We start from the raw sequence: 26,024 nt of genomic DNA on the forward strand, positions 1-26,024 counted from the left end.
CACTTTTGTTGTCTGTAATGGAATCTTGCAAGTTAAATTTGATACACTTCCCGGTGTCCGTTTGAGCTGAAATTTTGCACACATGTATAACTCCGATGACAATGCAATATTACTTTGTTAGAATTCGATAAATTAATCGATAACACAGTTATCGGTAAAGATTTGTATTTACTTTGGCATAACAGCCTAAGTCCCATACAAACACGCCGGTACCTATCCGTGGATTGTGATATTTGGACGTGGTGAATCTCATCGCTTGCGAAAAGCGGAGACACAACCCTCTGTTGTATTTCTGTGTATAACCAACATAGCTGAATTTTTAAGGCTGTTTAACCCTGTAATCTTTTCTGTAATTTATTTTGCTTTTGGAAAAATTACCTATTTGAAAAAAGCTGGCTGAAAAATATTGGCATAACAGCTTAAGTTAAATCAAGAATGGAAAATCTTTGGAAAATTTGAGCAGATGTGGCAATTTCGCGCGTCCGTTGAACGAAATATTGACAATCTGCTGATCATCGCTAAGAAATTAGCGACATTCCATCAACTAAGCAGCACTTTAGCAATACTACTGTTATTATTTGGCCGCTCAAACACACAAATATTAATTGTGCTTTAAATCTAAAATATACAAATACACCATAATAATTTACACGGCCAAAGCCATAATAATTCACACGGGTCATCAATTCTTTCTCTGATTCAAAATCTGAACTACCAGCGCTACCGTCAACAGCTCAGTGTCATCACTGCCAGTAGCGCCAATAACACCAAACTCGTGCCTGACACACAAAAGTCGTTTCACTCAATAGCGCAAGTAAAATGTACTACGCACTCACTACTAAGAAGCGTCAAAAATTCGCTTGGAGTAATTTCGTCAATGAGCTACCATTGAGCTGGCACCGCATTGGCGCTGGCGCCATGCAATTTACATCACTAAAATTGCGCGAATGCCCAGGCTCATGACTTCAATACTTATATTTACAATGCTTTAAACTTTAAATACACCTCTGAAGTTGCTGCGCATAAAATGTGTACTAATAAATTCCAATACGCATTATACGCAGATGTAACTGATATATGTGTTTTTGTTTCACCCCCTATACTTATATTTAAAGCTTTTATAAGAACAAGCTTCTATTACTTGTTAATAAAACGAACTAAAAAGTAAAAAATAAAATTAAAGAAAAAAAAACTTTTTTAAAAATAAGCTTTTATTATTTTGGTTAATAAAATTAACTAATTAATTAGAACAATTAGGACTGTGATATAAACTGTAAGATTTAATAATTTAGGTGTAAAGTTTTAATGTTAAAAATATATAATTATGTACAATATAGAATTTTTTTGTCGCAGACGAAAAAGCCTAATTATCGTTTAAGCTTACAATGAACTTATAAAGTGTTATATCTTTAGAGTCAATTTATTGTTTACTTTTTAGTTAATTTTATTAACCAAAATAATAAAAGCTTATTTTTAAAAACGTTTTTTTTTTCTTTAATTTTATTTTTAATTCTATGATAACGTTTTTGAGATATTTACGAATAACGGTTTTTCCAAAAAAAATAAAAATTGGCCCACTTAATCATATATATCTCAAGAACGAATTGAGTAATTCCAAAACGGTTTGAAGATTTTAAAAGGTAATAAAATTTTGTTTAAACTGTGCATACAACACTTTTTGCTAGGCTTTCATTCAACAAAATCGATGGACTAATACAAAAGTTATAAGCATTCATGTAAATATTCCCATTTAATACTTAACTACCCTACTGGTACATATGTGTGAGTATTCGTATATCAGTTAGTTTTTGAAGATTTTTTTGTTTTCTCTCTAAGCTCTGTTTTATTATAAAAAAAATAAGCTTTAATTCAACAAAATCGATGAACTAATACAAAAGTTAAAAGCATTCAAGTAAATATATCCACTTAATACTTAAGTACCCTACTGGTACATATGTGTTAGTATTCGTATATCAGTTAGTTAGGGTACTTAAGTATTAAATGGATATATTTACTTGAATGCTTATAACTTTTGTATTAGTCCATCGATTTTGTTGAATGAAAGCCTAGCAAAAAGTGTTGTATGCACAGTTTATACAAAATTTTATAACCTTTTAAAATCTTCAAACCGTTTTGGAATTGTTCAATTCGTTCTTCGATTTTGTTGAATGAAATCTTATTTTTTTTTTTTTTTTTTGCAATAAAACAGAGCTTAGAGAGAAAAAAACAAATCTGCAAAAAAATAAAAAGTTTTCGAAATCCTTCCTCGCAAAATACAAATTTTTTTATATTTTTACAAAAAAACGGAAAAAAATCCGTAATGATTGTTCGTTATCTTTGAATCTGCAAAAAGTTTTGTATGCACAGTTTATAGAAAATTTTATTGCCTTTTAAAAGCTTCAAACCGTTTTGGAATTGCTCAATTCGTTCTTGAGATATATATGATTAAGTGGACCCATTTTTTTTTTTTTTTTTTAAGAAAAACCGTTATTCGTAAATATCTCAAAAACGTTACCATAGAATTAAAAATAACCTTGATTTTGGAAATCAGGGGGTGATTTTACATATGAATTTCATAATGGTGTCTCTGGTGCATTTTGGCTGTAAACCAGTGTAATTAATGAGCAGAAAAAGCCAAACTCAATATATATCCTAATTGAAAACGAGGACATGAAAGAAAAGTGAAGAGCAAACAAAGGAAATTGGAAGGAAAGGTGGATAGATAGAGAAAGTTATAATAATGTTTGTCGGGTTCGATTATACGGCTGGGAGTATTATGAGTTTTCCTAACCGTTTCCAGGCTTAGCCAGAGCTGTTTAAAATAAAGTTCCGATAAGCCACAGATTTATTTTTTGATATTAGGTAAATTTCTAAGCACTGGTTTTTTGAACCGGACCTTATAGCATTTAAAAACAGTCTAATGTGCATATAAACGTACATGCATATGCATGCACAGTTGTAGGTACTTAAATTTTTTATTGGAGAAATTACGACGTAATTGCTACGGTCAGCGAACAGATGACAACGGTTACAGATTGTTGCAGTAAATTATACATAAGTACAATTGTTATTTAATGCACATTCATTCATTGTAAATTGAGAATTAAAAAAAAATAGAAAAAAATACAAATACGAGAGAGAAAGTGCCAAGCTAACAACATTGCGAGGAAATTACTTTCTAACAGCGCCTTGAGAAAAAATAAAATATGATGGTGTTGTTGTTGTAGCAGTGCTTCGCCCCATCCAATAGGTGCCACCGATCACAAATTGTCACCAATATCCTCTAGCGGGAGTCCAAGGAAACTTGCAGTTTCAACAGGGGTGGACCATAATGAGAGGAGTGTTAGAGACGTTGGTTTCACAATACAGTTAAAGAGATGGTTGGCGCCTTGTGGGGACACATTACAAGCAGGACATATGATTTGTATGTCATGGTTGATTCTGGATAGGTAAGAGTTTAACCTGTTAGAGTATCCAGATCGAAGTTGAGCTAGAGTGACTCGCGTTTCCCTACCGAGAGTGCGTTCCTCTTTTGTTAGTTTTGAGTATTGTTGTTTGAGTACAGGATTCACCGGGCAATTCCTGGCATAGAGGTCCGATGCCTGTTTATGGAGCTCACTGAGGACCTGCTTGTGTTTTTTAGCTTCATACGGCTGTGTTATCAGGTGCCGTATTTCTTTATAATGCTTACGGAGATGAATCCTGAAGCCCTTAGGCGGTGTTGGCTCATCAATCAGATGTCTGTTGGGATGCACAGGTTTCTGGGTATTCAACAGGAACTATTTGGTTGGCATTTCATTTATCTCGCTAATGGGGAGTATTCTCATTATGTAGATGGTGTTCTGAAGAAGACAACCCGTGGCAGTGTGTAATCTTTAGGCTTGGCGACCATATCGGGGACGCGTAGCATGCAATCGGCTGGCCAGTTGCTTTGTAAGTAGTAATGAGCGTTTCTTTGTCTTTACCCTGAGTACTGCCAGCAAGAGATTTGAGGATTTTATCGCGGCTCTGGATTTTTGGTACAATTGCGGCTGCATGCTCACCAAAATGTAGATCCTGATCAAAAGTCACACCAAAGATTTTGGGGTGTTAGACAGTCGGTAGCATAGTGCCATCGACGTGGATGTTCAAAATGGTCGACATTTGGAACGTCCATGTTGTAAATAAGGTCGCCGATGATTTAGTCGGTGATAATGTCAGGTTTCGCGAGGCGAAAAAAACTGGAGTAACCAGGGAGGTAGCCGTTTATTTTGTTGCAAAGCTCATCGATCTGTGGGCATGGGCCTCTGGCCATTATTGTGCAGTCATCGGCGTAAGAAACGATAGTGACTCCTTCTGGTGGCGAAGGTAGCTTTGATATGTAGAAGTTAAACAAAAGTGTGGATAGGACACCACCCTGTGGCACCCCTTGTTTAATTCTTCTTGGTTTGGATGTTGCGTTCCTAAATTGCACCAATGCCTGCCGACCACCCAGATTATTTGCGGTCCACCTTTTAACACCCTTCAAGGTCTTGCCGTAACGTGCCGTGGTTGACCGTATCAAAAGGTTTTGATAGGTCTAGCGCAACGAGTACTGTTCTGTGGTGATGGTTTTGATTTAAACCTCAATTTACCTGGGTGCCAAAGGCATTTAGCGCGGTGGTTGTGCTATGTAGTTTTCTAAAGCCATGCTGATATTAGTGCAGCTCTTGCGAGTGACAAGCAGTAAAAAACTGTCGGAAAGGAAATCCTTTTTCACTTGACACGTACAAGTTTTGCTTCTTGTTAGCGAATTCGAAAAATATTTTCAATTGTAAATGTGCTCAGTTGTTGGCAGTCTGGTGAGACATTTATGTAAACAAAAGCAAATTATTAACTATGTTTATTAAAAATATTTATAAGAACAATAGTGTGTATAAGCAGGTGAATGAACACATGCACGTACATTAGAGTGGGTCAAATTGTGAGCACCAAAGGAGATCAAGTCTTCCTCCACTTGTTGTCCTATCTCGCGGACTGTCTCCCTTTTGCACTGCTTGTTAATACGGGTGTTGATTTGAATGCTTTATGAGCAAAAACCTCTCCATATATTCGCATCCACTTAGCTTAGTCCGCCAAGAATTTAGGCTTTCATTCGTTTCATTACTCCACGGCGCAACCCCTCTTTTTTTGGCACTGTTCATGATTTCGAGGTTGATGTACACAGGTAGGATGGGACACTTATAGAAAATGATATTTGCTCGTCCATAGTAAAAATGCTAGGGAGTGCGAAAGCGCCGATTATATCATTTTCGATAGCAAGTACTTCGTTTACACCTTTCCTTTTTCCTCTATCCAAGCCAAAGAAAGGAGACCTTGAGGCCAAACATGCCAATATCTGGTTAAAGAAATCGGAGACTTTGCTTGTCTAAAGATGTATTTGGTACTGATCAGAGCCATTTGGTAAAGCTATATGAGTTTTCGAGGTTCTCAAATTCAGATGTAGCAGCACTAAAAACTCCTTTTCGCGTTATCAAAAGCTGCTTTGAAGTCTACAAATATATGGTGCATTTCGATTCTCCTATCGTGGGGTTTCTTCATGATTCGGAGTACTTTTAAATGAGAGAAAAGACAGCATCAGAGTTCGGAACCTAAGAAACCTCATTTTTCATGTAGGTTAGCTTGAACTGGCCGGTCAATAAAGACCTCACATAGACTGAATGTATCCATAGTGTAACCAGAATTAGCTTGACGACCAAACGGAAGAACCTCAATCAGGTGCCAAGACATATGTATAACTACGTCCTCTTGGCAAATAATAGCAGTTTTGCAGTTTTCTAGGACCCAGCATAATTGCTGCCTCGAGATCAGCCAACTCTGCCGACCCTAATCGCTGGAGCCTTGACCTGGCGAACGCAGGACACGAACACAGAACGTGCTCAACCGTTTCTACCTGCAGCTCACACTTTCTACACTTGGTGTTACTGACGAGGCCTAACTTATAAGCATGTGACGCCAGAAGGCAGTGTCCAGTCAGTATGCCCATCGTCAGCCTTGCATGTACATAAAATGTAATAAAAGTTACTTTACCTAGAATATCGTACCTGCAAGTATATGTTTCAATGTATGCTCTTGAATTTCAATTTTTACTTCATTTTTTTTTTTTTTATTATTTTTGCAAAATGGAAACCAAATTTACTCAGCGTCTTTCGTTGATTAGATAAGCTTTGGCTGTCATGCCAACATTGCGTCTATAACTTATAGATAGCAAATAATTTAATAAACATGCGTATTTTTGGAAGCAAGTGAAAGGTGTATTGCTTATCACGATTTTTTGTCAATTTGGTTCGTTATTTAGCGATATCTTCTGATCGATTTCAAACTTCATGAGATAGGCACTGAGACCTTTATATAATAAAAGTTAGGAAAAATTTCAATAGATTTACGATTGGCGCAATATGCTTAGCAAAATAGGTGCGGCATCGCCTTTGCTATTTGACATAGAAGCCACTTAGACCGGAATTTGGCATCGAACAAAAGTGCGGTGACTAGGCTGATAGTGGGAAATAGGGATTCAGAGGGTTTATAAGCGAAGGTTCACAGCTTCCGCAACCCAATTGTAAAACTCACCTACGCGAGGCGAATCCTGCTACAAATCTAAATGTGTCATACACATATTTAGCAGGCGTGGCTCTGGCGACCCCAAGTTCATCATGAAATTAGGAGTGGGGCGGAATGGCCTCGAAGGTTCAATGTGGATATATTAATTCGTTCTCGCAATGGTCGGGCTAGTATCTTAATGGTGATTGTTACCGGAACGTACCGGATATATATCCGAAAAGGACCAACAACTTCGGTAACACTGTCCAAAACCTTCCGGGAGTGTATTTATCGCTACAACAACAACAATATAGTGGGAAATATAGGGGACTAGAGAGAAGGCAAATCTAAGGGAAAAAGTAAAGAAAGGGAAAAATAAAGAAAGAGGTAGACGGAGGTGTGAGGCAGAATAAATTGTTAAAAAGTGATAGAAATAAACAGTTTGGATATTGGGTTGGGTTAAAGTGATTGATTCACAGTATAGCAGAGGGCGGCTGGTCCATGTAGCCTAGAATGCTTCTGATTTCAGCACAGCCAAGCTTAGGTAATAGATCGTGGAGTACAGAAGAAGTGTTCAATACTTTCTATCTATTCGTCGTCTCTACAGCTCCGCTAGAAGTTATATGTATGTTGTAGTTCGCGTGTACTCCCATCACTACTGTGACGTACCGAAATCTTTGCTTTGAAATACGCTGCAATGGCTCAGTAGCCCTGTTTTTAAGAGATTGTCAAAGATCTTCGGAGTACCTACCACTGTCCTAATTGTCAATAGGTTTGGAGCCATCCGTGAAAACGGCCGCGGAATCTGAGTCTAGACAAGTGGTCACCAAAATTCAAACTGCGACTGCGTTGGTAAGAGTAATGGTTAAAGTTTAGTCGTGGACCAACGAGCAACGAGGCAAGACGTATACACGCATACTTGAGTAACAAAAAATTAAAACCAAATATATTGCTTGCATTAAACAACTGAAACATTCTTCGCATGGGTGTTTGTTTACAAAACTGTGTTTGTTCTCTGCTTGTTCAGCGATTACTAAATGCAAGAGAATAATAATAATAGGTGAAGTGAGCGGGTCTAATTATTTCACTAGTTGATGACCCCTGTTAAAAAGTGAAGATATCGTAACACTTGTGCTTCACTGGCATTCAAGTAGATAACTCTTTGTTTACAGCTCCAGAGGACCGATTTACCCTCATCTACATGACGAAAGTTTTCGACAATGGTTCCTAGAACGCTGGCATGTTCAAATTTGACATAGTTGTAGGGATGGTCAGATCAGGCGTCGACCTAGTGTTTGTAGTATCTGGTGAATTGAATTAATTGGTGATGTTCAATGTATTCTTCAGTAGTGATGGTTTTTGGTTGCTGTTACAGCTTTTTAGTTTCGTTAGTAATGGGATTACCGTTAACCTCCGCAGTAGACGGAATGATATGTGTTAAAATCTATATCTGTCGTGATATGGAGGAGTCTGCCAGAATTGATTGGATAGTCCGTTTAGGTAGACAAAATCCACTTGTGTGCGATTCAGGCCAAAATGCAATATGGATCGATTTGTGACTCTCCATATGCGAAGACCTTGCAGTCATTCCTTTTTAGTTTCATTAGTAATGGGATTTCCATCAAGCTCGGGATCGATTATGACTTGCGCATATTTTTTCTTAATTGATCCCTCTTTGTTAAGGAAGACTCCCAGAATGTCCTTAAACTTTCCTTCTGTGAATTAATGGAATGAAAAACTATTTAGATTTAAAGATTTATTCAAATGTATGAATATTTTTTTTTATTTCTGTTTCATAGAATAAGAGTTCCTCCTATGGAGTTCCAGATGGAAATTGGTGAAAAAAGTAGAAAAGGGCCAGATAATGAGACAAATAGGGAGATAAATAAATGGCGGCCACCGTGGTGTGATGGTAGCGTGCTCCGCCTACCACTCCGTATGCCCTGAGTTCACACCCCGGGCAAAGCAACACCAAAATTTTAGAAATAAGGTTTTTAAATTAGAAGAAAATCTTTTTAAGCGGGGTCGCCCCTCGGCAGTGTTTGGCAAGCGCTCCGTGTGTATTTCTGCCATAAAAAGCTCTCAGTGGAAACTCATCTGCCTTGCAGATGCCGTTCGGAGTCGGCATAAAACATGTAGGTCCCGTCCGGACAATTTGTAGGGAAAATCAAGAGGAGCACGACGCAAATTGGAAGAGAATCTCGGCCTTAGATCTCTTCGGAGGTTATCGCGCCTTACATTTTATTTAAATAAACGGAGAGGGGAAAGAGAAATTAAAGATATAAATGAAGCGAGACTGAAAGAAGGGTATTAAAGATCTGCAATGAGATATGCTGGAAAGGTAAAGAGAAAAAGAGGGAGAGAGGGTAGTAAAAAGATAGAGAGAGAGCTCAGGTATAGAGAGTGAGAAGGAAAAAGATAGAGAGAGAAGTGAAGATATAAAAAGATAGAGGGGTAAAGAAATAAATATGGCGGCCACCGTGGTGTGAAGGTAGAGTGCTCTGCCTACTACACCGAAATACATACATACATACATAGATACATACATACGCCCTCGGCAGTGTTTGGCAAGCACTCCGAGTGTATTTCTGCCATGAAAAGCTCTCAGTGAAAACTCATCTGCCTCGCCGTTCGGAGTCGGCATAAAACAAGTAGGTCCCGTCCCGCCAATTTGTAGGAAAAATTAAAAAGGAGCACGACGCAAATTGGAAGAGAAGCTCGACCTAAAATCTCTTCGGAGGTTATCGCGCCTTATATTATTTATTTTTTAAAAGAAATAAAGAGGGACAAAAAGTGGGAGAGATAACGAGATAAAAGGAGATATAGAAGAGATAAAGCAACAGAGCGAGACGTAAAGAGATAGAGAGAGGGCGTGAAGAAAAGAGATTTTGGCGAGAAAGAGGCTCTAATCACCGGAACGCTGATTTTAACCATCAGATTACCGTTTAAGGAAGCCCATCCTCAGAATCTTTTGTAACTAACTTACTTGGCATGAATGCAAATCTTTTTTTTAAGCTGAGATATGGTGCTGGTGGTGAATTTAGATGTGGATTATCCAGACGTTTATCTTTGTGGCTCAATCACACAAGAATTGGAAATCCAATACTACGAAAGAATCTACGGGCTATATATTACCGAAAGAAGGAATTACACACCCCTGGCGCCAAGCACCGTTCCATTATTTGTTTTCCTTATTTGTGAATACATCACGTCAAACGGGAAATTGGATTTTGATGAGTTTCAGCGCACGGGATGCCAAAATTCTGAACGGGTTTACTGGCCAAATTTTTTTGAAAAATGGGGTTCCAGTGCCCTAGAAACGGGAAAATTTGTTTGAAACATTTTGAACTTGACAAATGACATTTCATTTTGGGACTATTTCATGATTTTTGAGATAATTGCGGAACTTTTTCGGTATTTTTTTTTTTTTTTTTCGATTATTTGTTGATCTATTCGTGATTGTTTCTGTTTCGCTTTCATCTTATAACTACTTCGTGATTATAAAAAGTTATTAAATTACTGAAAAAGCATTTTTGTAATTCAAGTTTCTTAAAATTTTTTTTATCTACATATTTTCAGAACTCCTACGGTCGTCCGGATGAATTAATAGCCGCCGAAACATTAGCCAATCACATTCGCTGCAACAACTCGTTCGTGCAAGCAGTATTCCAGGCGCAGTTCCGTTCATCGCTCACATGCCCACGTTGTAAAAAGCAATCAAATACCTTCGATCCGTTCCATTGTATTTCGGTACAGTTGCCACAATTGTTACAACAAACAGTATTTGTAATTGTCGTCTATTTGCAACGAGAGCCACGTCAAGTGAAAATCGGTATTAAAGTGCCCACTGGCTCACCCATTGTGGCGCTACGAGAGCAACTGCAAACGGAAACCGGCATTGAAGGCAAACGTATGGTGCTAGTTGATATTAACAACGAAGGTTTTGCGCGCGTATTCTATGATACACAACCGGTGGCAACGCTAAGCGGCATCGAGGCAATTTATTGTATTGAAGTGCCCGAGTTGAAGGAGGTGTCATCGGCAGCAACAACAACGGGATTATCAACAGCAATTAAAGCTATTACTGAAAAATCGACCACTATTGAAGCTATACCAAAACCGAATACAGGAGCGAGTGCGGATGCTAATGGAAAAAGTGAAACTAGCGTCAACAACGCCAATACCACGGGTGCTAAAACTGCTACGACGCCTACTGCCAACACCACCGCAATAGAACTGCTCCTTTTAGTTGCGAATGTGCGCAAGGGCAAAGGTGAAATTGACATCGAGGCTAGCGCAGAGTCGGCGCAAAGTAATGGAATACCACCAGTATGCAACATCGAGCGATTTGGTATGCCATTCAGTTTGCTTACTGTACGAGATTGCTCGTATGCGGATTTACAAAAGCGTCTTTTGAGTGAAATGTCATCACTGCTGAAGCCTGACGCTCTCTCGTCCACGACAAAACCAATCGGTGATATGTTTCAAATACGTTTGCAAGATCCATCAGCTGATCCAGATACATATTTACAAAATGTTGAACATCCACTCTTAACAGAAATGATTGATTTGGCGCTATCTGTGCTGTCGGCAGAAGCAGGACCACCGCATGTAAAACTCCTGCTCGAATGGTCTGAACCGGAAGACTATTTTGTGGATCTAAGTGATAAGGTTGTCGAAGATGAAAGTGTAGCCCGTTTGCTCGAAAATAGTAATATGAAAAAGACGACGGCGGCGACGTCTTCAAATGATACATCAATACTTACTTTAGAGCAATGCTTGGAGCATTATACCAAAGCGGAAACGTTAAGCGCTGAAGATGCATGGCGTTGTCCACATTGTCAACAATATTTACCAGTTGTGAAGACGCTCGGTCTGTGGTCGTTGCCTGATATTTTAGTAGTGCATTTCAAGCGTTTTCGTCAACATCACGAAAAAGGTGCAAATGCTGCCAAACTCACCACTATGGTGAAATTTCCATTAAATGCATTCGATATGTCACCACATTTGGCTGGCGGCGTTGATGGTGAAGATGACGAATTGGGACCGCGTACAACACTTAGCGCTGCTGCTATTGCAATGGAAATGGCTGCGCATTCACGTCCAAGTCCATGGAAAAAGACACGCTCCGCTGACTCTCGTTCTTCCACACTAAGTTCACGTGAAAATCGTGAAACACGTTATGATTTATACGCTGTATGCTATCATCAAGGTGATACGCTCGAAACGGGCCATTACACTGCCGCTTGTAAAAATCCATACGATAGGCAATGGTATAAATTTGATGATCAGCGAGTTTCGAAAGTACCCAACGAATCAATCGAAGAGGAAATTATAAATAATGAGGCTTATATGTTATTCTATCAACGACGTAATGGTTATACGACTGAATGTTCTGGTTCTAGCTCGAACTCTGGTGATCATTGGGTCGCACGTATTGCTCCACCACCGTCATCATCACAACCAACGGCAGTAGTTGAGAAGCTTACGGTTTCGAAGGATAAACTTGTTGAAGTGGAAGAGGCGCGTAAGAATGTTGTTCTGGTCGCAACTGCGGCCGCAAACGAGCCAATACCCAACGGTGTAGAAGAAAAAGCTTTGGATATACCAAAAATAAACGGTCAGAAAGATTTCGTGGCAGATGGTGAGTGCTATAGTTGATTTATTTTTTTTTTTTTTTTTTTGTGAAGTAGAACTTAGTAGGGGTCTTGGTTGCATAACTACTTCGTACTCAAAACGTAGTGTTGAGGGATAAGTAATCGTTTACTTATGATCGTGGCGTGATGGTAACGTGCTCCGCCTAACACACCGAAGATCCTGGTTTCAGACCCTGGGCAAAGCATCATCAAAAATTTAGAAACAAGTTTTTTCAATCCGAAAAAAGTTGTTCAAAGCGGGATCGCCCCTCGGCAGTCATTTGGCAAGCCCTCCGAGTGTATTTCTGCCATGAAAAGCTTGTCAGATGCCGTTCGGAGTCGGAGTAAAGGGTAAAAGGTCCTACCCCGTAAATTTGTAGGAAAAATGAAAAATACGACGGAAATAGTAATTAGAAGCTCGGCCGAAAATCTCTTCGGAGGCTATTGCGCCTAGCATTTTTTTTAATTTATGTTCTGGTTTTCGATTAGAACGTAAGTGATTGCACATTGAGCTCCTTGGTGAGTCCTAATGACGCTATCATTCTCAGACCATACATACATACATACATATATCACTTAATGACGGTGGCGCAAAGCCGCAAGTACGTTAGAACAATTGATGTATATTGGAACGATTTTTCGTCATCCCTTGTCTTGTCCTACGGAAAAGGGGAACATTTCTTGCCATTCTTCAATTGAAGAACAAACCGATTATAGAAGCATTTATTATGCTGTTAATCGCCTAGGCTATTTTGGGTGCAGTATAACAAGACATTTCAGCTGTCCCTGATTTGCAATAACTGCAGCCAATCGAGAGTACCAAGAAAGATAAATACTTCCTCTACATGCTTCTCTCAACTTAGTGGAGCTTTCAAATAGGGTTGCCATACGCATAACATGACCTGCATAGTTTTTGTACTTTTATGTAGGTGTATTAATTAACTATGACCATATTTGCGTAAATCTCATGCAGCTCACATTAAATCTCCTTCGATACACGCCCATGGCAAAACGAAAGTCTTTCGGACAACTTTTATCTCTAACACTCTAAAAGGAGTCATCCCATCTTCTCTAAAAACCGCCCACGATTCTTCGTTGTTGTTGTTGTAGCAGTGCTTCGCCCCATCCAATAGGTGTGACCGATCACAAATTGTCATCGTTGATGACGATTCTTCGTCGAGAGTGTTAGTGCGCAGGCGCAAAGAAATGTTATAATGAGAAACTACGGACGCAACCCTTGGAAAGTGTGCAAGCGCAATTTATAACTTCTCCGCCTCAATTGTCAATTTGACCTACCAGTGGCGAATCCTGTTAACACGGATGTTGGATGACCTAGAAGGCTCAACGTGGTTATATCAAATTGTTTCACAGATGGTTGGGCCAGTACCTTAACCTTTTATGAGCCTCCTTATCGCTACAAGAAGGAGAAAAGAAAGACAACAGGGAGCGGTGGCTTCGACATTCGCTTCAAACTCCAAAGCCAAGACACATTCCCCTCTGCCTTGCTTTGTCTTTCGCGTTTCTTATATCGCGGTGAAGTAAGCTTTCGCTTTCAAAGGACCATCAACCAGACAGTAACCGATACCTTCCCCTCTCAGAATCCGAACATAACCGTTACGTGCTCCCAAAGGATAGTTCTTAAAACGTTTGCCAAGGTCACCAATAAAAAAAGAAGACTCATCTGAGGATCCTTAGTTTTTTCAGGTTATTTCCAATCTTATTTGTACCTTATTGAAGGTTTGTTTTAAGCTCCATAACCTGTTAGGCAAGTTAATTTAAAACAATCAAAATTCTTATTAAGTTTCACTCTTTTCCTTGCTTAGATGCTAAACGTACTTTTGCTTTTTAATGCACGTTCTCATGAATTTTTTTTTGTTTCAGATAAAGCAGAAGCGCCACAAGCAATCGTCAACATTGATAAAATATCAGTCGATATCGAAACATTGGACTTTGCTGATGCAGATACAGGTGCAGATGTTATTGGTGCTGATGCTGAGGAGACTGCTGTTGAAAAGAGTGACGTGCCCCTGACTCTGCATCCTAAGCTTGAACATTTAAACAACAGTGGTGGTAGAGACAATCAGAACTTCGTTATGGATGAAGACTGTCAAATTGACGAAACCCAGCCACAGACAACTACAATACCACCTGCCACCAACAAAGCATTATTGATATCCAACATACAACAATCGCCGTTATCAGCAAACAAAGCAGTATCATTCAACACAATAACAACAACGACGACGACGACGATGGCAGTGACATCTACGCCTACAACTGCGGCAGCATCAAAATCAATTACAAACGCCGTTGCTTCTGCTGCTGTTACCACAACAAATACAGTATTAACTAATGGCTACAGTGTAGCAAATTCCATATTGCCAAATCAAAAATCGATTGTCGAAAATTCTACTTTAATAAATGATAAACCGAAAATGCCCGCCGCTACGCTCACTGCAGCATTAACAACAGCAACAACAAATGTTACTTTTGGCGGCTTAAATGGAAGTAGCAATCGCAATAGAAACTCCTCGAATTCTTCTTCCAGTTCATCGATATCGTCACGCTCCTCACCACATTCGCTAGCGATTTCTATACACGGCGCTTCGACACTACAAAATAAATTTAATGGCTTCTCCACCACCCACTCAGCTACAGCGAATAGCAATTACAAGGAAGTTTTGTTATCGAGTAGTTTGAAAAGTAATAGCAGCAGCATTATAAGCGCAGCTGTGGCAGCGCATACAGCACATGAATTCCATTTGACACGTCATCAACCCTGGAATGGCAGTCGTTCGAGTGTTTCAGCATTGGAAAATCTCAGTGGTGGTACACAGATCGGCACTGGCGGTGGTGGTCATCAGCATTATATGCATGGCTTAAATCTACGACATTCATTCTCGACCAGTTCGAATTGTAAATTACGTGAATGTAGTGAAACATTATCGTCCATGCTACGTAATTCGACTAATACATGCAGTAAAGATACGTTAATATTTATCGATCAGCAAAATCATCATCACAATAATCATCATCATCATAGTTTAATTGAAGACGATGACGACTCATTCATGGGCAGCCGTTCACTTTGGGTAGGTTAATTATTATTTTTTTTTTTATACCCAGCTGTACACAGGGTCTTATAACTTTGATTGGATAACGGTTGGTTGTACAGGTACAGGGTGCGGAGAACGCTCAAAATACGATCTCTCAAACAACTTATCGCTCAATTAAAATTGAGTGCTTGACATTTCTCGCGAGTGAGAAATCGAATTTGCCTACGAATGAATAAACAATCTCTCACAAGATACAACAATTTTCACAAACTAATACGAGCGACAAAACTTCTTTTCAAGCGTGGTGATTCGATTTTTCGGTATCGATCGTTATTTGCGAGCGTCCACTGCAAAACTCAAATATTTTCTCGTTTTAAAAAGATCGATCGCGCGATCGATCGCGATCGTTCGTTTGAAAATCAATATGATGTTGTAAAATAAACAATCTTTTAAATAATGGTGATGCAATATATTTGAGTTTTCCCTTGATAAGTTGAATGAAAAGAATATCTTTTTTTATAAGTAATATGTGAAAAATTGAATTAATTAATTTTTAGATAAATTGTAAGTAAATAAAATTTTTTTTTTTAAATTTACTCTACATTAAGCCATCAAGGGTTATCCCCTCTTAACACAAAGAAAAGTTACTATTTTTGTAATAAGCATTTAACAAAACTGAACAATTTACTTGAATTTATTTCTAATTTATATGTATTGCGATCGTCTAGAGAAGGTCCCAAGTACATACAAAATTATCAGTAATGAGAAATTATACAAATGCATATACATATGTACATTGGGGTGAGTGTTGTTATAATGAAAAAGTTTTTCAAGGCATCTAAAAATATAGTCGTATAAAATTTCAAATTTTTATTTGTTTTATGTTCAGAAGAGTCTCATACGGACCTTATTTTTTTCTATACAAATATAAAAAGTGTGTGTTAGTCCCGGGCAAAGCAATATCAAAAAGAGTTTTCTCAATTATACCTACATAGTTAGTTAGGGTAGTTTCGCAAACAATCTGAGGGTATTTCTGTGGTCGTGCATATATTTTGTTTCAGAAACATACGAAAAGAAGAAATGCATGTCCTTACACGTGGATTAGCACATCTAAATCGAAAATTTTTCACCAAAATGGAAAATTTTTACACCTCATTTTTCCATTGAGTAAAATGTTATCGATTGACACACAGCCTTATCAGCGAAAATTCATCTGCTATGCAGATTCCGTTCGGAGTCCCACCAATTTGTAGGTAAAATTGAAAAGAAGCACGACGCAAATTCGAAGAGAAGCTCAATATAAATCTCCTCGGAGGTAAATCGAGCCAGGTATTTATTTATTTTAGCTATTTGGATGTCCTGAACTATTTTTCACTATATGAAAAGTAAAATAAAATTTGTTTGGCACACCCTAATATACATAATCCTCTCTCAACGGAAACTTGACTTGACGGAACAGCTAAAATGACGTCAGCCAGCTTATACAAATCCTTTTCTTTTGTGGACAGATTTTTCCAATAATCAAGTATATCAGCCGCAAAAGGCTTCCTTTCGCCGTATGCTAAATTATCGAGCTTTTGGCGGATACTATCATTGCTTTCAGTTGTCAATGTACACCTGGTCATGATGTTGAACTCCTCTTCTAAAATACTGTAGGGATCATTAAGCAAACCTAGCGCAATATCTTCTGATTCATTTCTTTCATTAGGCGAATTGCATTCTCCATTCAAGGAATTAAGGCTTGCGTTTGTTCGTAATATATGCACCTGAGGAAATGACAATTTTTCAAACAAAAGCACATAGTTAGGTTTTTTACACATACCACTACACTTTTCTTCTGCTCATCAGTCATATACGGTGAATCTAAGAAGTTAAATCTTCGATCGAGGTATATAACAGCAAGGAATGCGTCGTTGTTCATCAATATTTCTTTTCTCTTTTCCATAGATTCTAACAGTTTGGCAGCAAAAGCATTTCCAATCATTCCTTTTAATTTGACTTCACATATTAGCCAATCTCTGCAGAAATCACCAATGATGTATTGCTCAGTTTGAAGTTGCTTTGTACATTGCGCCATTGGTTTGAATGCATCGACAAAGCTTTCTACAAAGCTCCAATCAATTTCAGTATCAATAGGAAACTCGATCTCGTTCCTATTTATGTGATCTTTTAAACTCAACAGGGACTCCATAATTTGGTTGAGTTCCAGCGGGTGATGTTGTCCAGAGGTGGCATACGTATGTTCACAGTGTTACGACCACGCCTAATGCTCGCCCTTAGGAGTTTCACAATTTTTCTTCTAATTTTCCTTGCATATGCTTGAAGGAATCATGAGCTGCAAGTTGAATTGTATGCGCAGCACATCTAACTATGGCCAGCACTGAATCTAAGCGATCGTGTACTGATTCGCAGTCGTCATCCTCGTTTTCTGAAGGAATCTCCAACTCATCATTTTGCAAGTCTGACATTTCCTGCTGGAGTAGTTGGGAGGCTTTTATCATGTTTCTCCCGTTGTCTGATGTAGTTGAATAAATTTGTGTCAGTTCAATTTGATATTCCCGTAGGCATTTTAATATTTACTCTTTTAAGAAATGTGCCGTATGCCTCTTTTTCAGTTGTATCATACCAATAGTGTTTATCACAATTTTAAAATCTTTGATGTATTGGATATTTATACCCAATATACTTTTTCCCATTCTTGTAGCAATATAAATCTTTAAACATAACATTTTCTTGGAAAAGTTTAGTTTCAAAATATTTTTTATGTTATCTGCGATAAGGTTCACGTGTTCAACGATATTTTTAGAATTCAAATTTAAGTTAAACTTTTTTCATAGGGTGCAATAATTTGCTTAAAATATAGTTCGTCGTCGAAAATTCGAAAGTGTATGTTTTTTACAGTTACCAGTCCAACACAACATTTTATAAACTCGGTTTTATTTAATTTTACACGATTTGAGTCCTTACTTGCACTTGTGGATGGTTCCACTTCACCAAAGCTATGTTTATGTATGGTCTCGTAGTGTCTTTTAATGTTTCCTAATATATGCCCTTTAAGCTCTTTTTCGCATAAAAGGCATTTTGACAAATTGGTATCTTTATTAAAGGCCACAAGTTTTGCCTTGTCAATATTCGACGTTTTCCCCATTTTTTTTTTATTAATATAATACTAATACGATTAAAAGCAATCTACCACGTATATATAACTTTTTTTCGACTGATTAAACTCAACTTTTTGCATTCGCACCGTAGGAAGAATAATCGCGATTGCTCAAAAATTCGATCTCTCACGATAAATACCAAGTTCAAAGAACGTTCGTTAAAATATTTTTCGTAGTTGAGAGACCGCAGGCAATAATTTTGTGTATACACATCGAAAACGAACGAGCGTACAAAGCGATCGATCGCGGCGGAAAGGCTGCTGTGAAAAGTTGTTTATCTAGTCTCTCAAAAACGAAAAAGGTATCCATATATTGTCTTGCAATCGTTCGTCCTTATAAGTATTTATCGCGAGAAATCGCGAACGTAAAATGAGATAATACTAGAAAATCATGTTTTTGAGCAATCGCGATCGAATTTTTGCGTACCATGTACAGGTATAAAAGAATCGAGTTAGATATAGTCTTCCATATATCAAAATCATCAGTATCGAAGAGAAATTTGATTGAGCCATGTCCGTCCCTCCGTCCGTCTGTCCGTTAACACGATAACTTGAGTAAATATTGAGATATCTTCACCAAATTTGGTACACGAGCTTATCTGGACCCAGAATAGATTGGTATTGAAAATGAGCGAAATCGGTTGATAACCACGTCCACTTTTTATATATATAACATTTTGGAAAACACAAAAAACCTGATTATTTATTAAATAATACACCTAGAATGTTGATATTTAACGTGTGGACTGATGATAAAAATTTGAAAAAATTTTGAAAAAGAACTATTAACGGATCGTAATAAAATTGGGTACACAAATTGTACCTATAGCAGGAAATATTTCTAGAATATTGACTCTTGATAAAAAGTTTTAAAAAATTTTGAAAATGGGCGTGGCACCGCCCACTTGTGATAAAATAAATTTTACAAATATTATTAATTATAAATAAAAAATTGTTAAACCTATCGTAACAAAATTCGGCAGAGAGGTTGCCTTTACTATAAGGAATGCTTTTAAGAAAAATGAACGAGAGCGGTTAAAGACCACGCCCACTTTTATATAAAAGATTTTTAAAAGGGTCGTAGACGAAAATAATAAGCTATATCTTAGCGAAAAAGAGCTTTGTATCAATAGAATTGTACTTTCTAAATTGAATTATAACATTAAATTGGAAAACACTAAAATTTTTGAAAATGGGTGTAAAAATTAGTTCAGAATAGAAGCATATGTATATATATTATTGTGCAGCCTTGTAACACTATTAAGCACACAAAACAAACAACACCAGCATTTCAAGTGTACAGCTGGGTATATAATGTTCGGTTTCACCCGAACTTAGACATCCTTACTTATTATTTTTATGAATTTTATGGAGAACTGGCAGATGGTGCAATGAATTAACGCCCGTGAAAATAATGTCGCGTGCGTTGTTTTGCTCCTTTTGAAAACAACTTCCGCTGTTCCTGTTAAATTTAAAAATAATAGTTCTATTTTTTCCTTTACAGATTTCACCAGTAACTCCACATAAACTCATAACGGTATCACCAAAAAACTGAGTTGTCGCAACGCAATAACCATTGATGTAGTATGTAACTCTTCTTCTCGATGCAATGATTAGTATGCAAAATTATTTAAAAGCGTTTACTTTCTAATACTCGCTTATGCTAAAAAACAAAATAGTTCATTAGCGTTTTCGCTATCGAACGTTTTCGAAATAAAGCAAATTGAACGAATTATCGAGAAGCAAAAAAAAAAGAAGCCAGAAACGTTTTAAATTTAGGTATATAGTGACCAAATTTATATAAAATATATATACATTAATAAATATAAGTATAAACGTGTATGTACGTATTTGATATGTACTATGTATGAAAATGAATAATCTATTTGACACTTGTATACAGTGTTTAGTTAATATTTAAATTATTGTACAAAAATACATTTTACATGTATACGAGTTGCATATTTATGTATTCACAATAGGGTGCCCGTTGTTATCCAAGTTTGAAAGTTTTATGCGCTAACGCCCTGTCATTTTAAGTGTTTGTCCTAAGGATAGTTATCCAATAAAAGAAGCGCATAAATCGTTTTAAGATTGAACAATGTACACAGAAATATATACATTTTGCTGAAATGCTGTTGCCTCCAAGTAAAAGCCGGTTTCCCAACAATTGTGTGAGGAGGGTAAGTTAAACTGGCCGATCCGTGAGGACCTCACATAGACTGAACGAGTCCATAGTGTTACCAGAAGTTTGCCCAAGGACCAAACTGGAAAACCCTCTAAGAAACCAGGACGTACATTATAAACTAACTGCGTCCTATTGAGAAATAAAAGAAGCTTAGAAGCTAAGATATGTAGGTCCTATATGCTGCTTTTAGATCTGATAGCTGCGCCACACCTAATAGCTGGAATCTTAGTCTTCGAGCGCAGGTCATGAGCACGCTCCAACGCTGTGCAACCCCGCCCTTGGTTGCACGCCTTTCCTTCGGTCGATCATGTACAGCTCTCGTTGTTGTTGTTGTTGTTGGTGTTGTTGTTGTTGTTGTTTTAGCTATAAGGTTGCTCCCTAGAGGCTTTGGGGAGTGCTATCGATGTGATGGTCCTTTGCCTTTTGATGTTGACAATTGGGTTGACAATTGGGTTTGGAGAAGCTATATATTGCGCTGGCAACCTGAAAGGGTTGCGCTACGCAGCCCTTAAATCTGGTATTTTAGTCGCCTCATATGACAGGCATACCTACCGCGGGTATATTCTGACCCCTAACCCGCTGGAGTTACAGCTCTCGTCTTCTTTTAATCTGGCCAGATCTGATTGGGACGACTAGGGTATAAGCTTCGAGGGATGCGACCTGTTTAGCTAGTTCATCTGCTCTTTCATTTCCATCTATTCCCATAGACCCAGAGACCGAATATAGATGTATATTTCGCCCTATCGCTATTCTTTTTAGGAATTGCTAACACTTGAACACACTTTTAGATGATGTACTCTGAGAGATTATTGTGTCCATATTGTTACAACAAAAACAACACGGATTATTGCCTTAATTGGTGCTTGGTTATCAATGTTAACATTTCCGCGGCTGCAGTTTAAGCTGTTTTCCTCCAGTGTTTCTACTGCTTTATACGCATATTGTCACTTGCGAAGCGAATATATTTGGCGAGTCGAACAGATTAGCGAATTCACATCAAATTTGCATTGTGAGTGGCGAATGAACTTATTCGACTGCCATGTGTCATTGCCATTCAAACAAATTTAATTAGTTCATCCGAATTTGACGTTTCTGTCATCTGTTTTTATTATTTATTTGTGCACAAACAGATATGTAAAAAACAAATTTTTTAAATAGTAATAAATAAAGTTAAAAATGTTTTATAACGTTGATCTTTTTTCCGTTATTACCCGGAATATTGGTTCCACGCCCGTTATCACCCGGATTATTGGTTCCAAAAGACTGTCCTGTCGGGTTGGCGGCTTCTTGGAGGTTCAGTAGCTCATCCACGGATCTCTCTAGCGCAGATAAACTTCGCTGGGCGTACGGTCCTCCTCCAGTGGCTACGGTCTCGCTGCGGTTTGTAGAAACCTTTTTTTTTTAAGCTTCAACTTATAATCTAACCAAAGAACAAATATATTGGTAAGTATGAACTGACACGCAGAATACAATTCAGTTACTACTAGAGGCCTGCACGGATACGATGGTTCGGGTATATAACTAAGTAAAGCTTCTGACAATTATCACATTGTCAGTTACTTTGGAAACTTGCATCGTGATATCGTACAGTTACTTTTGAAACTAACTGGTCAAGTATCTTATCGGGTATTATCAGAAAAATAGTAGGCGGTGGCTCGGAGCTAGGATCTAACCAAACCTAGGGCCCATCTCTGCACCCTTCACAATGCCAGTAACATACCCGAGTAGATACATTAGCAGGTAAAGCTGCTTTACTCGAGTCGATTTCCTGGTAAATTTTCTCAAGCAAAGTGCCTACTTGTATATGATGGTTGAATTGAGTTGGGAGTCAAAAAAAACATCACTAATTCGACTCGTGTAAAACAGCCTTAAGTATCAAAAGTAACTCCAGTCAGTAACCGTTCGATGCTACGATGCCACGATTCTGCGATGTATACTTTTGTATTATTCGTGCAGGTATATTCTTCTTACCTTGTTCCACTCGCGCCCGTTACGTATTGGAGGACCTATGGAGTTAAGATCCGTGGCGAAATGGTCCCACAATTCTGCCCTGCTCCTCCTGGTCTCCAAAATTCCCCATGCCTCTGGCGACGTCTGTATTATTTTCCATCAGCTCGACCAGCTTTTGGAATTGCTGCGGCGTTGTTCTTCTCATTCTGAAAACTTCATTTATTCAAACCAATAACTCAATTTAATTTAATGAATTACTCACTTTTATTTATTTATTCAATTTATTTACTTTTTTCAATTGAAAACATTCAAATAAATGCCAATGCGTCCTTTTCTATTTTCAAGCGCGAACAAAATAAGCATTCGACATATTTTGACAGATTTGGCGAAGCGAATATGATTTATTCGCTTGTGGCAATTCGACAAATTCATCTTCGTCACTCGTTCGACTTTTTTTTTTGCGAATTCGCTAGCGATTCGCATCTCGCAATTCGAGACCGCGAAATTCGACAAAATTTTCATTCGCTTCGCAAGTGACAATATGCGTATTAGTCACGGCTACTACTTCCGCCTGAAGAGAGGAGGTTAGGTTAGGTTGAACTGGCCTGTTCATGAGGACCTCACATAGACTGATTGAGTCCGTAGTGTTACCAGATCTAACAGCCGTATCACTCTTAATAGCTGGAGTCAGCCTGGCAAGCGCAGGGCACGAGCACAAAATGTGCTCGATCGTTTCCTCCTCCAACTCGCACTTCCTACATCTGCTATCACTGACCAAGCCTAATTTGAAGGCATATGACGCCAGAAGGCAGTTCCCAGTCAGAATACCCGTCATGAGTCTACAGTCCTCTCTTTTTAATGACAGAAGCAACTTTGTTAGTCTAAGGTTGTAAGACCTACACTGATCTTCGACACTTTACAACCCCGCGCTTGAACCCACGCCTTTTCCGCTTGGTCGATCATGTACACCCCTCGCCTTCGCTTAATCTCTCCCAGTCTAATTGGGAGCTCTATGGAGCAAGCTTCAAGGGATGCGCCCTTTTAATCTAGCTCATCCGCTTTTTCATTCCCATCTATTCCCATATGCCCAGGGACCCAATATAGATGTATGCTTCTCCCTCTCCCGATTCTCTCCAGAGACTGCTTACACTCTAACACGAGATTATTGCCTTAATTGCTGCTTGACTGTCAATATAAAAGTTAACACGGTTGCAGCTTCAGCTACTCTCTTCCAGGGTTTCTACTGTTTTGGTTACGGCTAATATTTCCGCTTGGAAAACGCTACAGTAATCCGGCAGCCTGTAGGATCTGCTTATTTCCGGATCAGCTCAGTATACCGCAGACTCTACTCCTTCCACTACTTTGGAACCATCTGTGTACACATGCATTGCTTCGTCCGCCGTTTGCGCACCCTTGCGTCAACCGTCCACCTCTATTGTGGCCTTAAGATCTCCCCCGAAGCGCAGATAGGGAATCATGACGAACAGACTACATGATTCCCTGAAGAGAGAAGAATAAAACATGATTTCTGCACAAGTTAACTCTGTAATTATGAGAATGTTTTTTTTTTTTTGAGAAGGACAAAAACTTAAACTTACAGATTGTGCGAGCAACATATAAACCAACTTGGAAAATAACATCCATCCTAGTGTACCTGACGATAACCAATTAGAGGCAAACGTTATTTAAATAATATATAAATAATAAAATTCGACGAAGCCTAAGTGGAAAAACATTCTTGAGTGAGAGATTGAGCTTTTATGAAACAATTTATTTCGAAACCAGTTCTGAAATAGAATGTTGCTCCACCTACATGTCAAAAAACTATTTATAAATTGTTAAACGACAATTGATACCAGTGAAGGTAGTTATGCCGAACAAATGCATAAATATATATTAACCGGGGTCGATTTGTATGGACGAAAGTTAACCGATATCGCGTCATCGCTTTTTCGATAGGATTTGTGCTCAGGAAAAAAAGTTCCACTACGCATGCCCAAAAAAATAATATTCGAGCCTGCGAAAAAAAAAATGGCGAAAGGGTCAATTTTTCAACCAAAACACTCCCCAAAATCCAAAAAAAATATTTTTTTTTTCTTCAAAAAACTGGGTTTTGGGGAGTATTTTGGTAGAAAAATTTACCCTTTCGCCATTTTTTTTTTTCGCAGACTCGAAAATTATTTTTTGGGTATGCGTAGGGGACTTTTTTTCCTGAGCCCAAATCCTATCGAAAAATCGATCGCGCGATATCGGTTAATAAATCGAACCAGTCTAATATACATATATGTATATGCAACAAATTACAATAAATAATAAAGTATTGAGTATAAATACATAAAAATTATTGACCTTTCAAAATGTAACTGGTATGTATAAATATGTAAGGAAGCACGTGATCATGTTAATTATTTAAAAATTCGATTTTACATATTTACAAGTATATATTAATATTATTATACAAAAAATAGTCTATTATTTCGCTTGGAATTTAAAATTGGCGCCAAGTTGTAAGAAAAAGGTAGAAGTAACTGGCGAGATTTGTTGCATGGCCAAATCTGTTTTAACGGTTAAGCGCCAATAAGTAATTAATATTATTTAGTGCTTTAAGCAATATTTTCTCTTAATAAATATTTATTTAGGTAAAAAGCCGGGTTTATTGTAAGACTATTTTTCAAGCAATTGAACTACAGAACAGCTCATAGATACATACATATATACATTTTTATATTAGCTTAAATACAGGTGATTTGCAGAGCCGGATTAACAGGTAGGCAGAATAGGCAGTTGCCTGGGGCTCCCGATTTTAGGGGTCCCTCCAAAAATGAAAAGGCTTCTAAAATTTTCTTACAAACATAAAATTCTAGAAAAGAAAAATTTAAGAAAGAAAAATATAATCAGAACTGAAAATAAATTTTACTCAAATAAATAAAACTCTATTGGCCGACTATTTTGACAAATTGTATGAGCGTGCAAAGAAGTGTATCGAAGCGAAAGGATAGTATATTGAATAATAAAAAAGGTTTATAACTTTTCTTCAGTTGGAAGGTCATACTAGTGAAAGTCTAGCGAATCAAACTTTGAAGTTTCTTACTGAAGACTGTGGTTTAGATATTCAAAATTGTAGAGGACAATAATATGACAACGCATTAAACATGTCCGGGAAGTATAAAGATGTGCAAGCAAGAATATTGAGTTCGAATGAGAATGAGATCTATGTTCCCTGTTCCGCGCAAAATACTGATGCTCGTTATGAGGCGACGTGTATCGCGAGTAAAATGCAAAAATTCGAATTTGGTTTCATATTGATTTTATGGAACTCTATTTTGACTGGTATGCATTCAGTGAGTAAGTCATTGCAAAGTGAAAAAGCAGATTTGAAAACGTGTGGTTTTTTGTACGGATTGTTAAAAGAGAGTTTAGTTTCATTCCGTGAAAAGTTCAATGATTTCTAGGAGAAAACCAAACAATTATTACCT

The 26,024-nt window shown here is 37.9% G+C and overlaps 1 protein-coding gene across 1 annotated transcript in view; it reads left to right on the plus strand.

Annotated features, from left to right (window-relative positions):
* The window catches only part of Usp15-31 (Ubiquitin specific protease 15/31), a 134,921-nt gene extending 109,442 nt beyond the window's left edge, over positions 1–25,479 (plus strand). Inside the window, exons 5-7 of the mRNA XM_067775287.1 lie at positions 10,138–12,202; positions 14,076–15,286; positions 19,915–25,479. Coding sequence (XP_067631388.1) covers positions 10,138–12,202; positions 14,076–15,286; positions 19,915–19,965 — 3,327 coding nt within the window. The 3' untranslated portion in view covers positions 19,966–25,479. The remainder of the gene's footprint in view (positions 1–10,137; positions 12,203–14,075; positions 15,287–19,914) is intronic.
* Positions 25,480–26,024: the final 545 nt, after the last annotated feature.

The sequence above is a fragment of the Eurosta solidaginis genome, chromosome 3 (genome assembly GCF_040869045.1).
Source record: "Eurosta solidaginis isolate ZX-2024a chromosome 3, ASM4086904v1, whole genome shotgun sequence".
Lineage (NCBI taxonomy): Eukaryota > Metazoa > Arthropoda > Insecta > Diptera > Tephritidae > Eurosta > Eurosta solidaginis.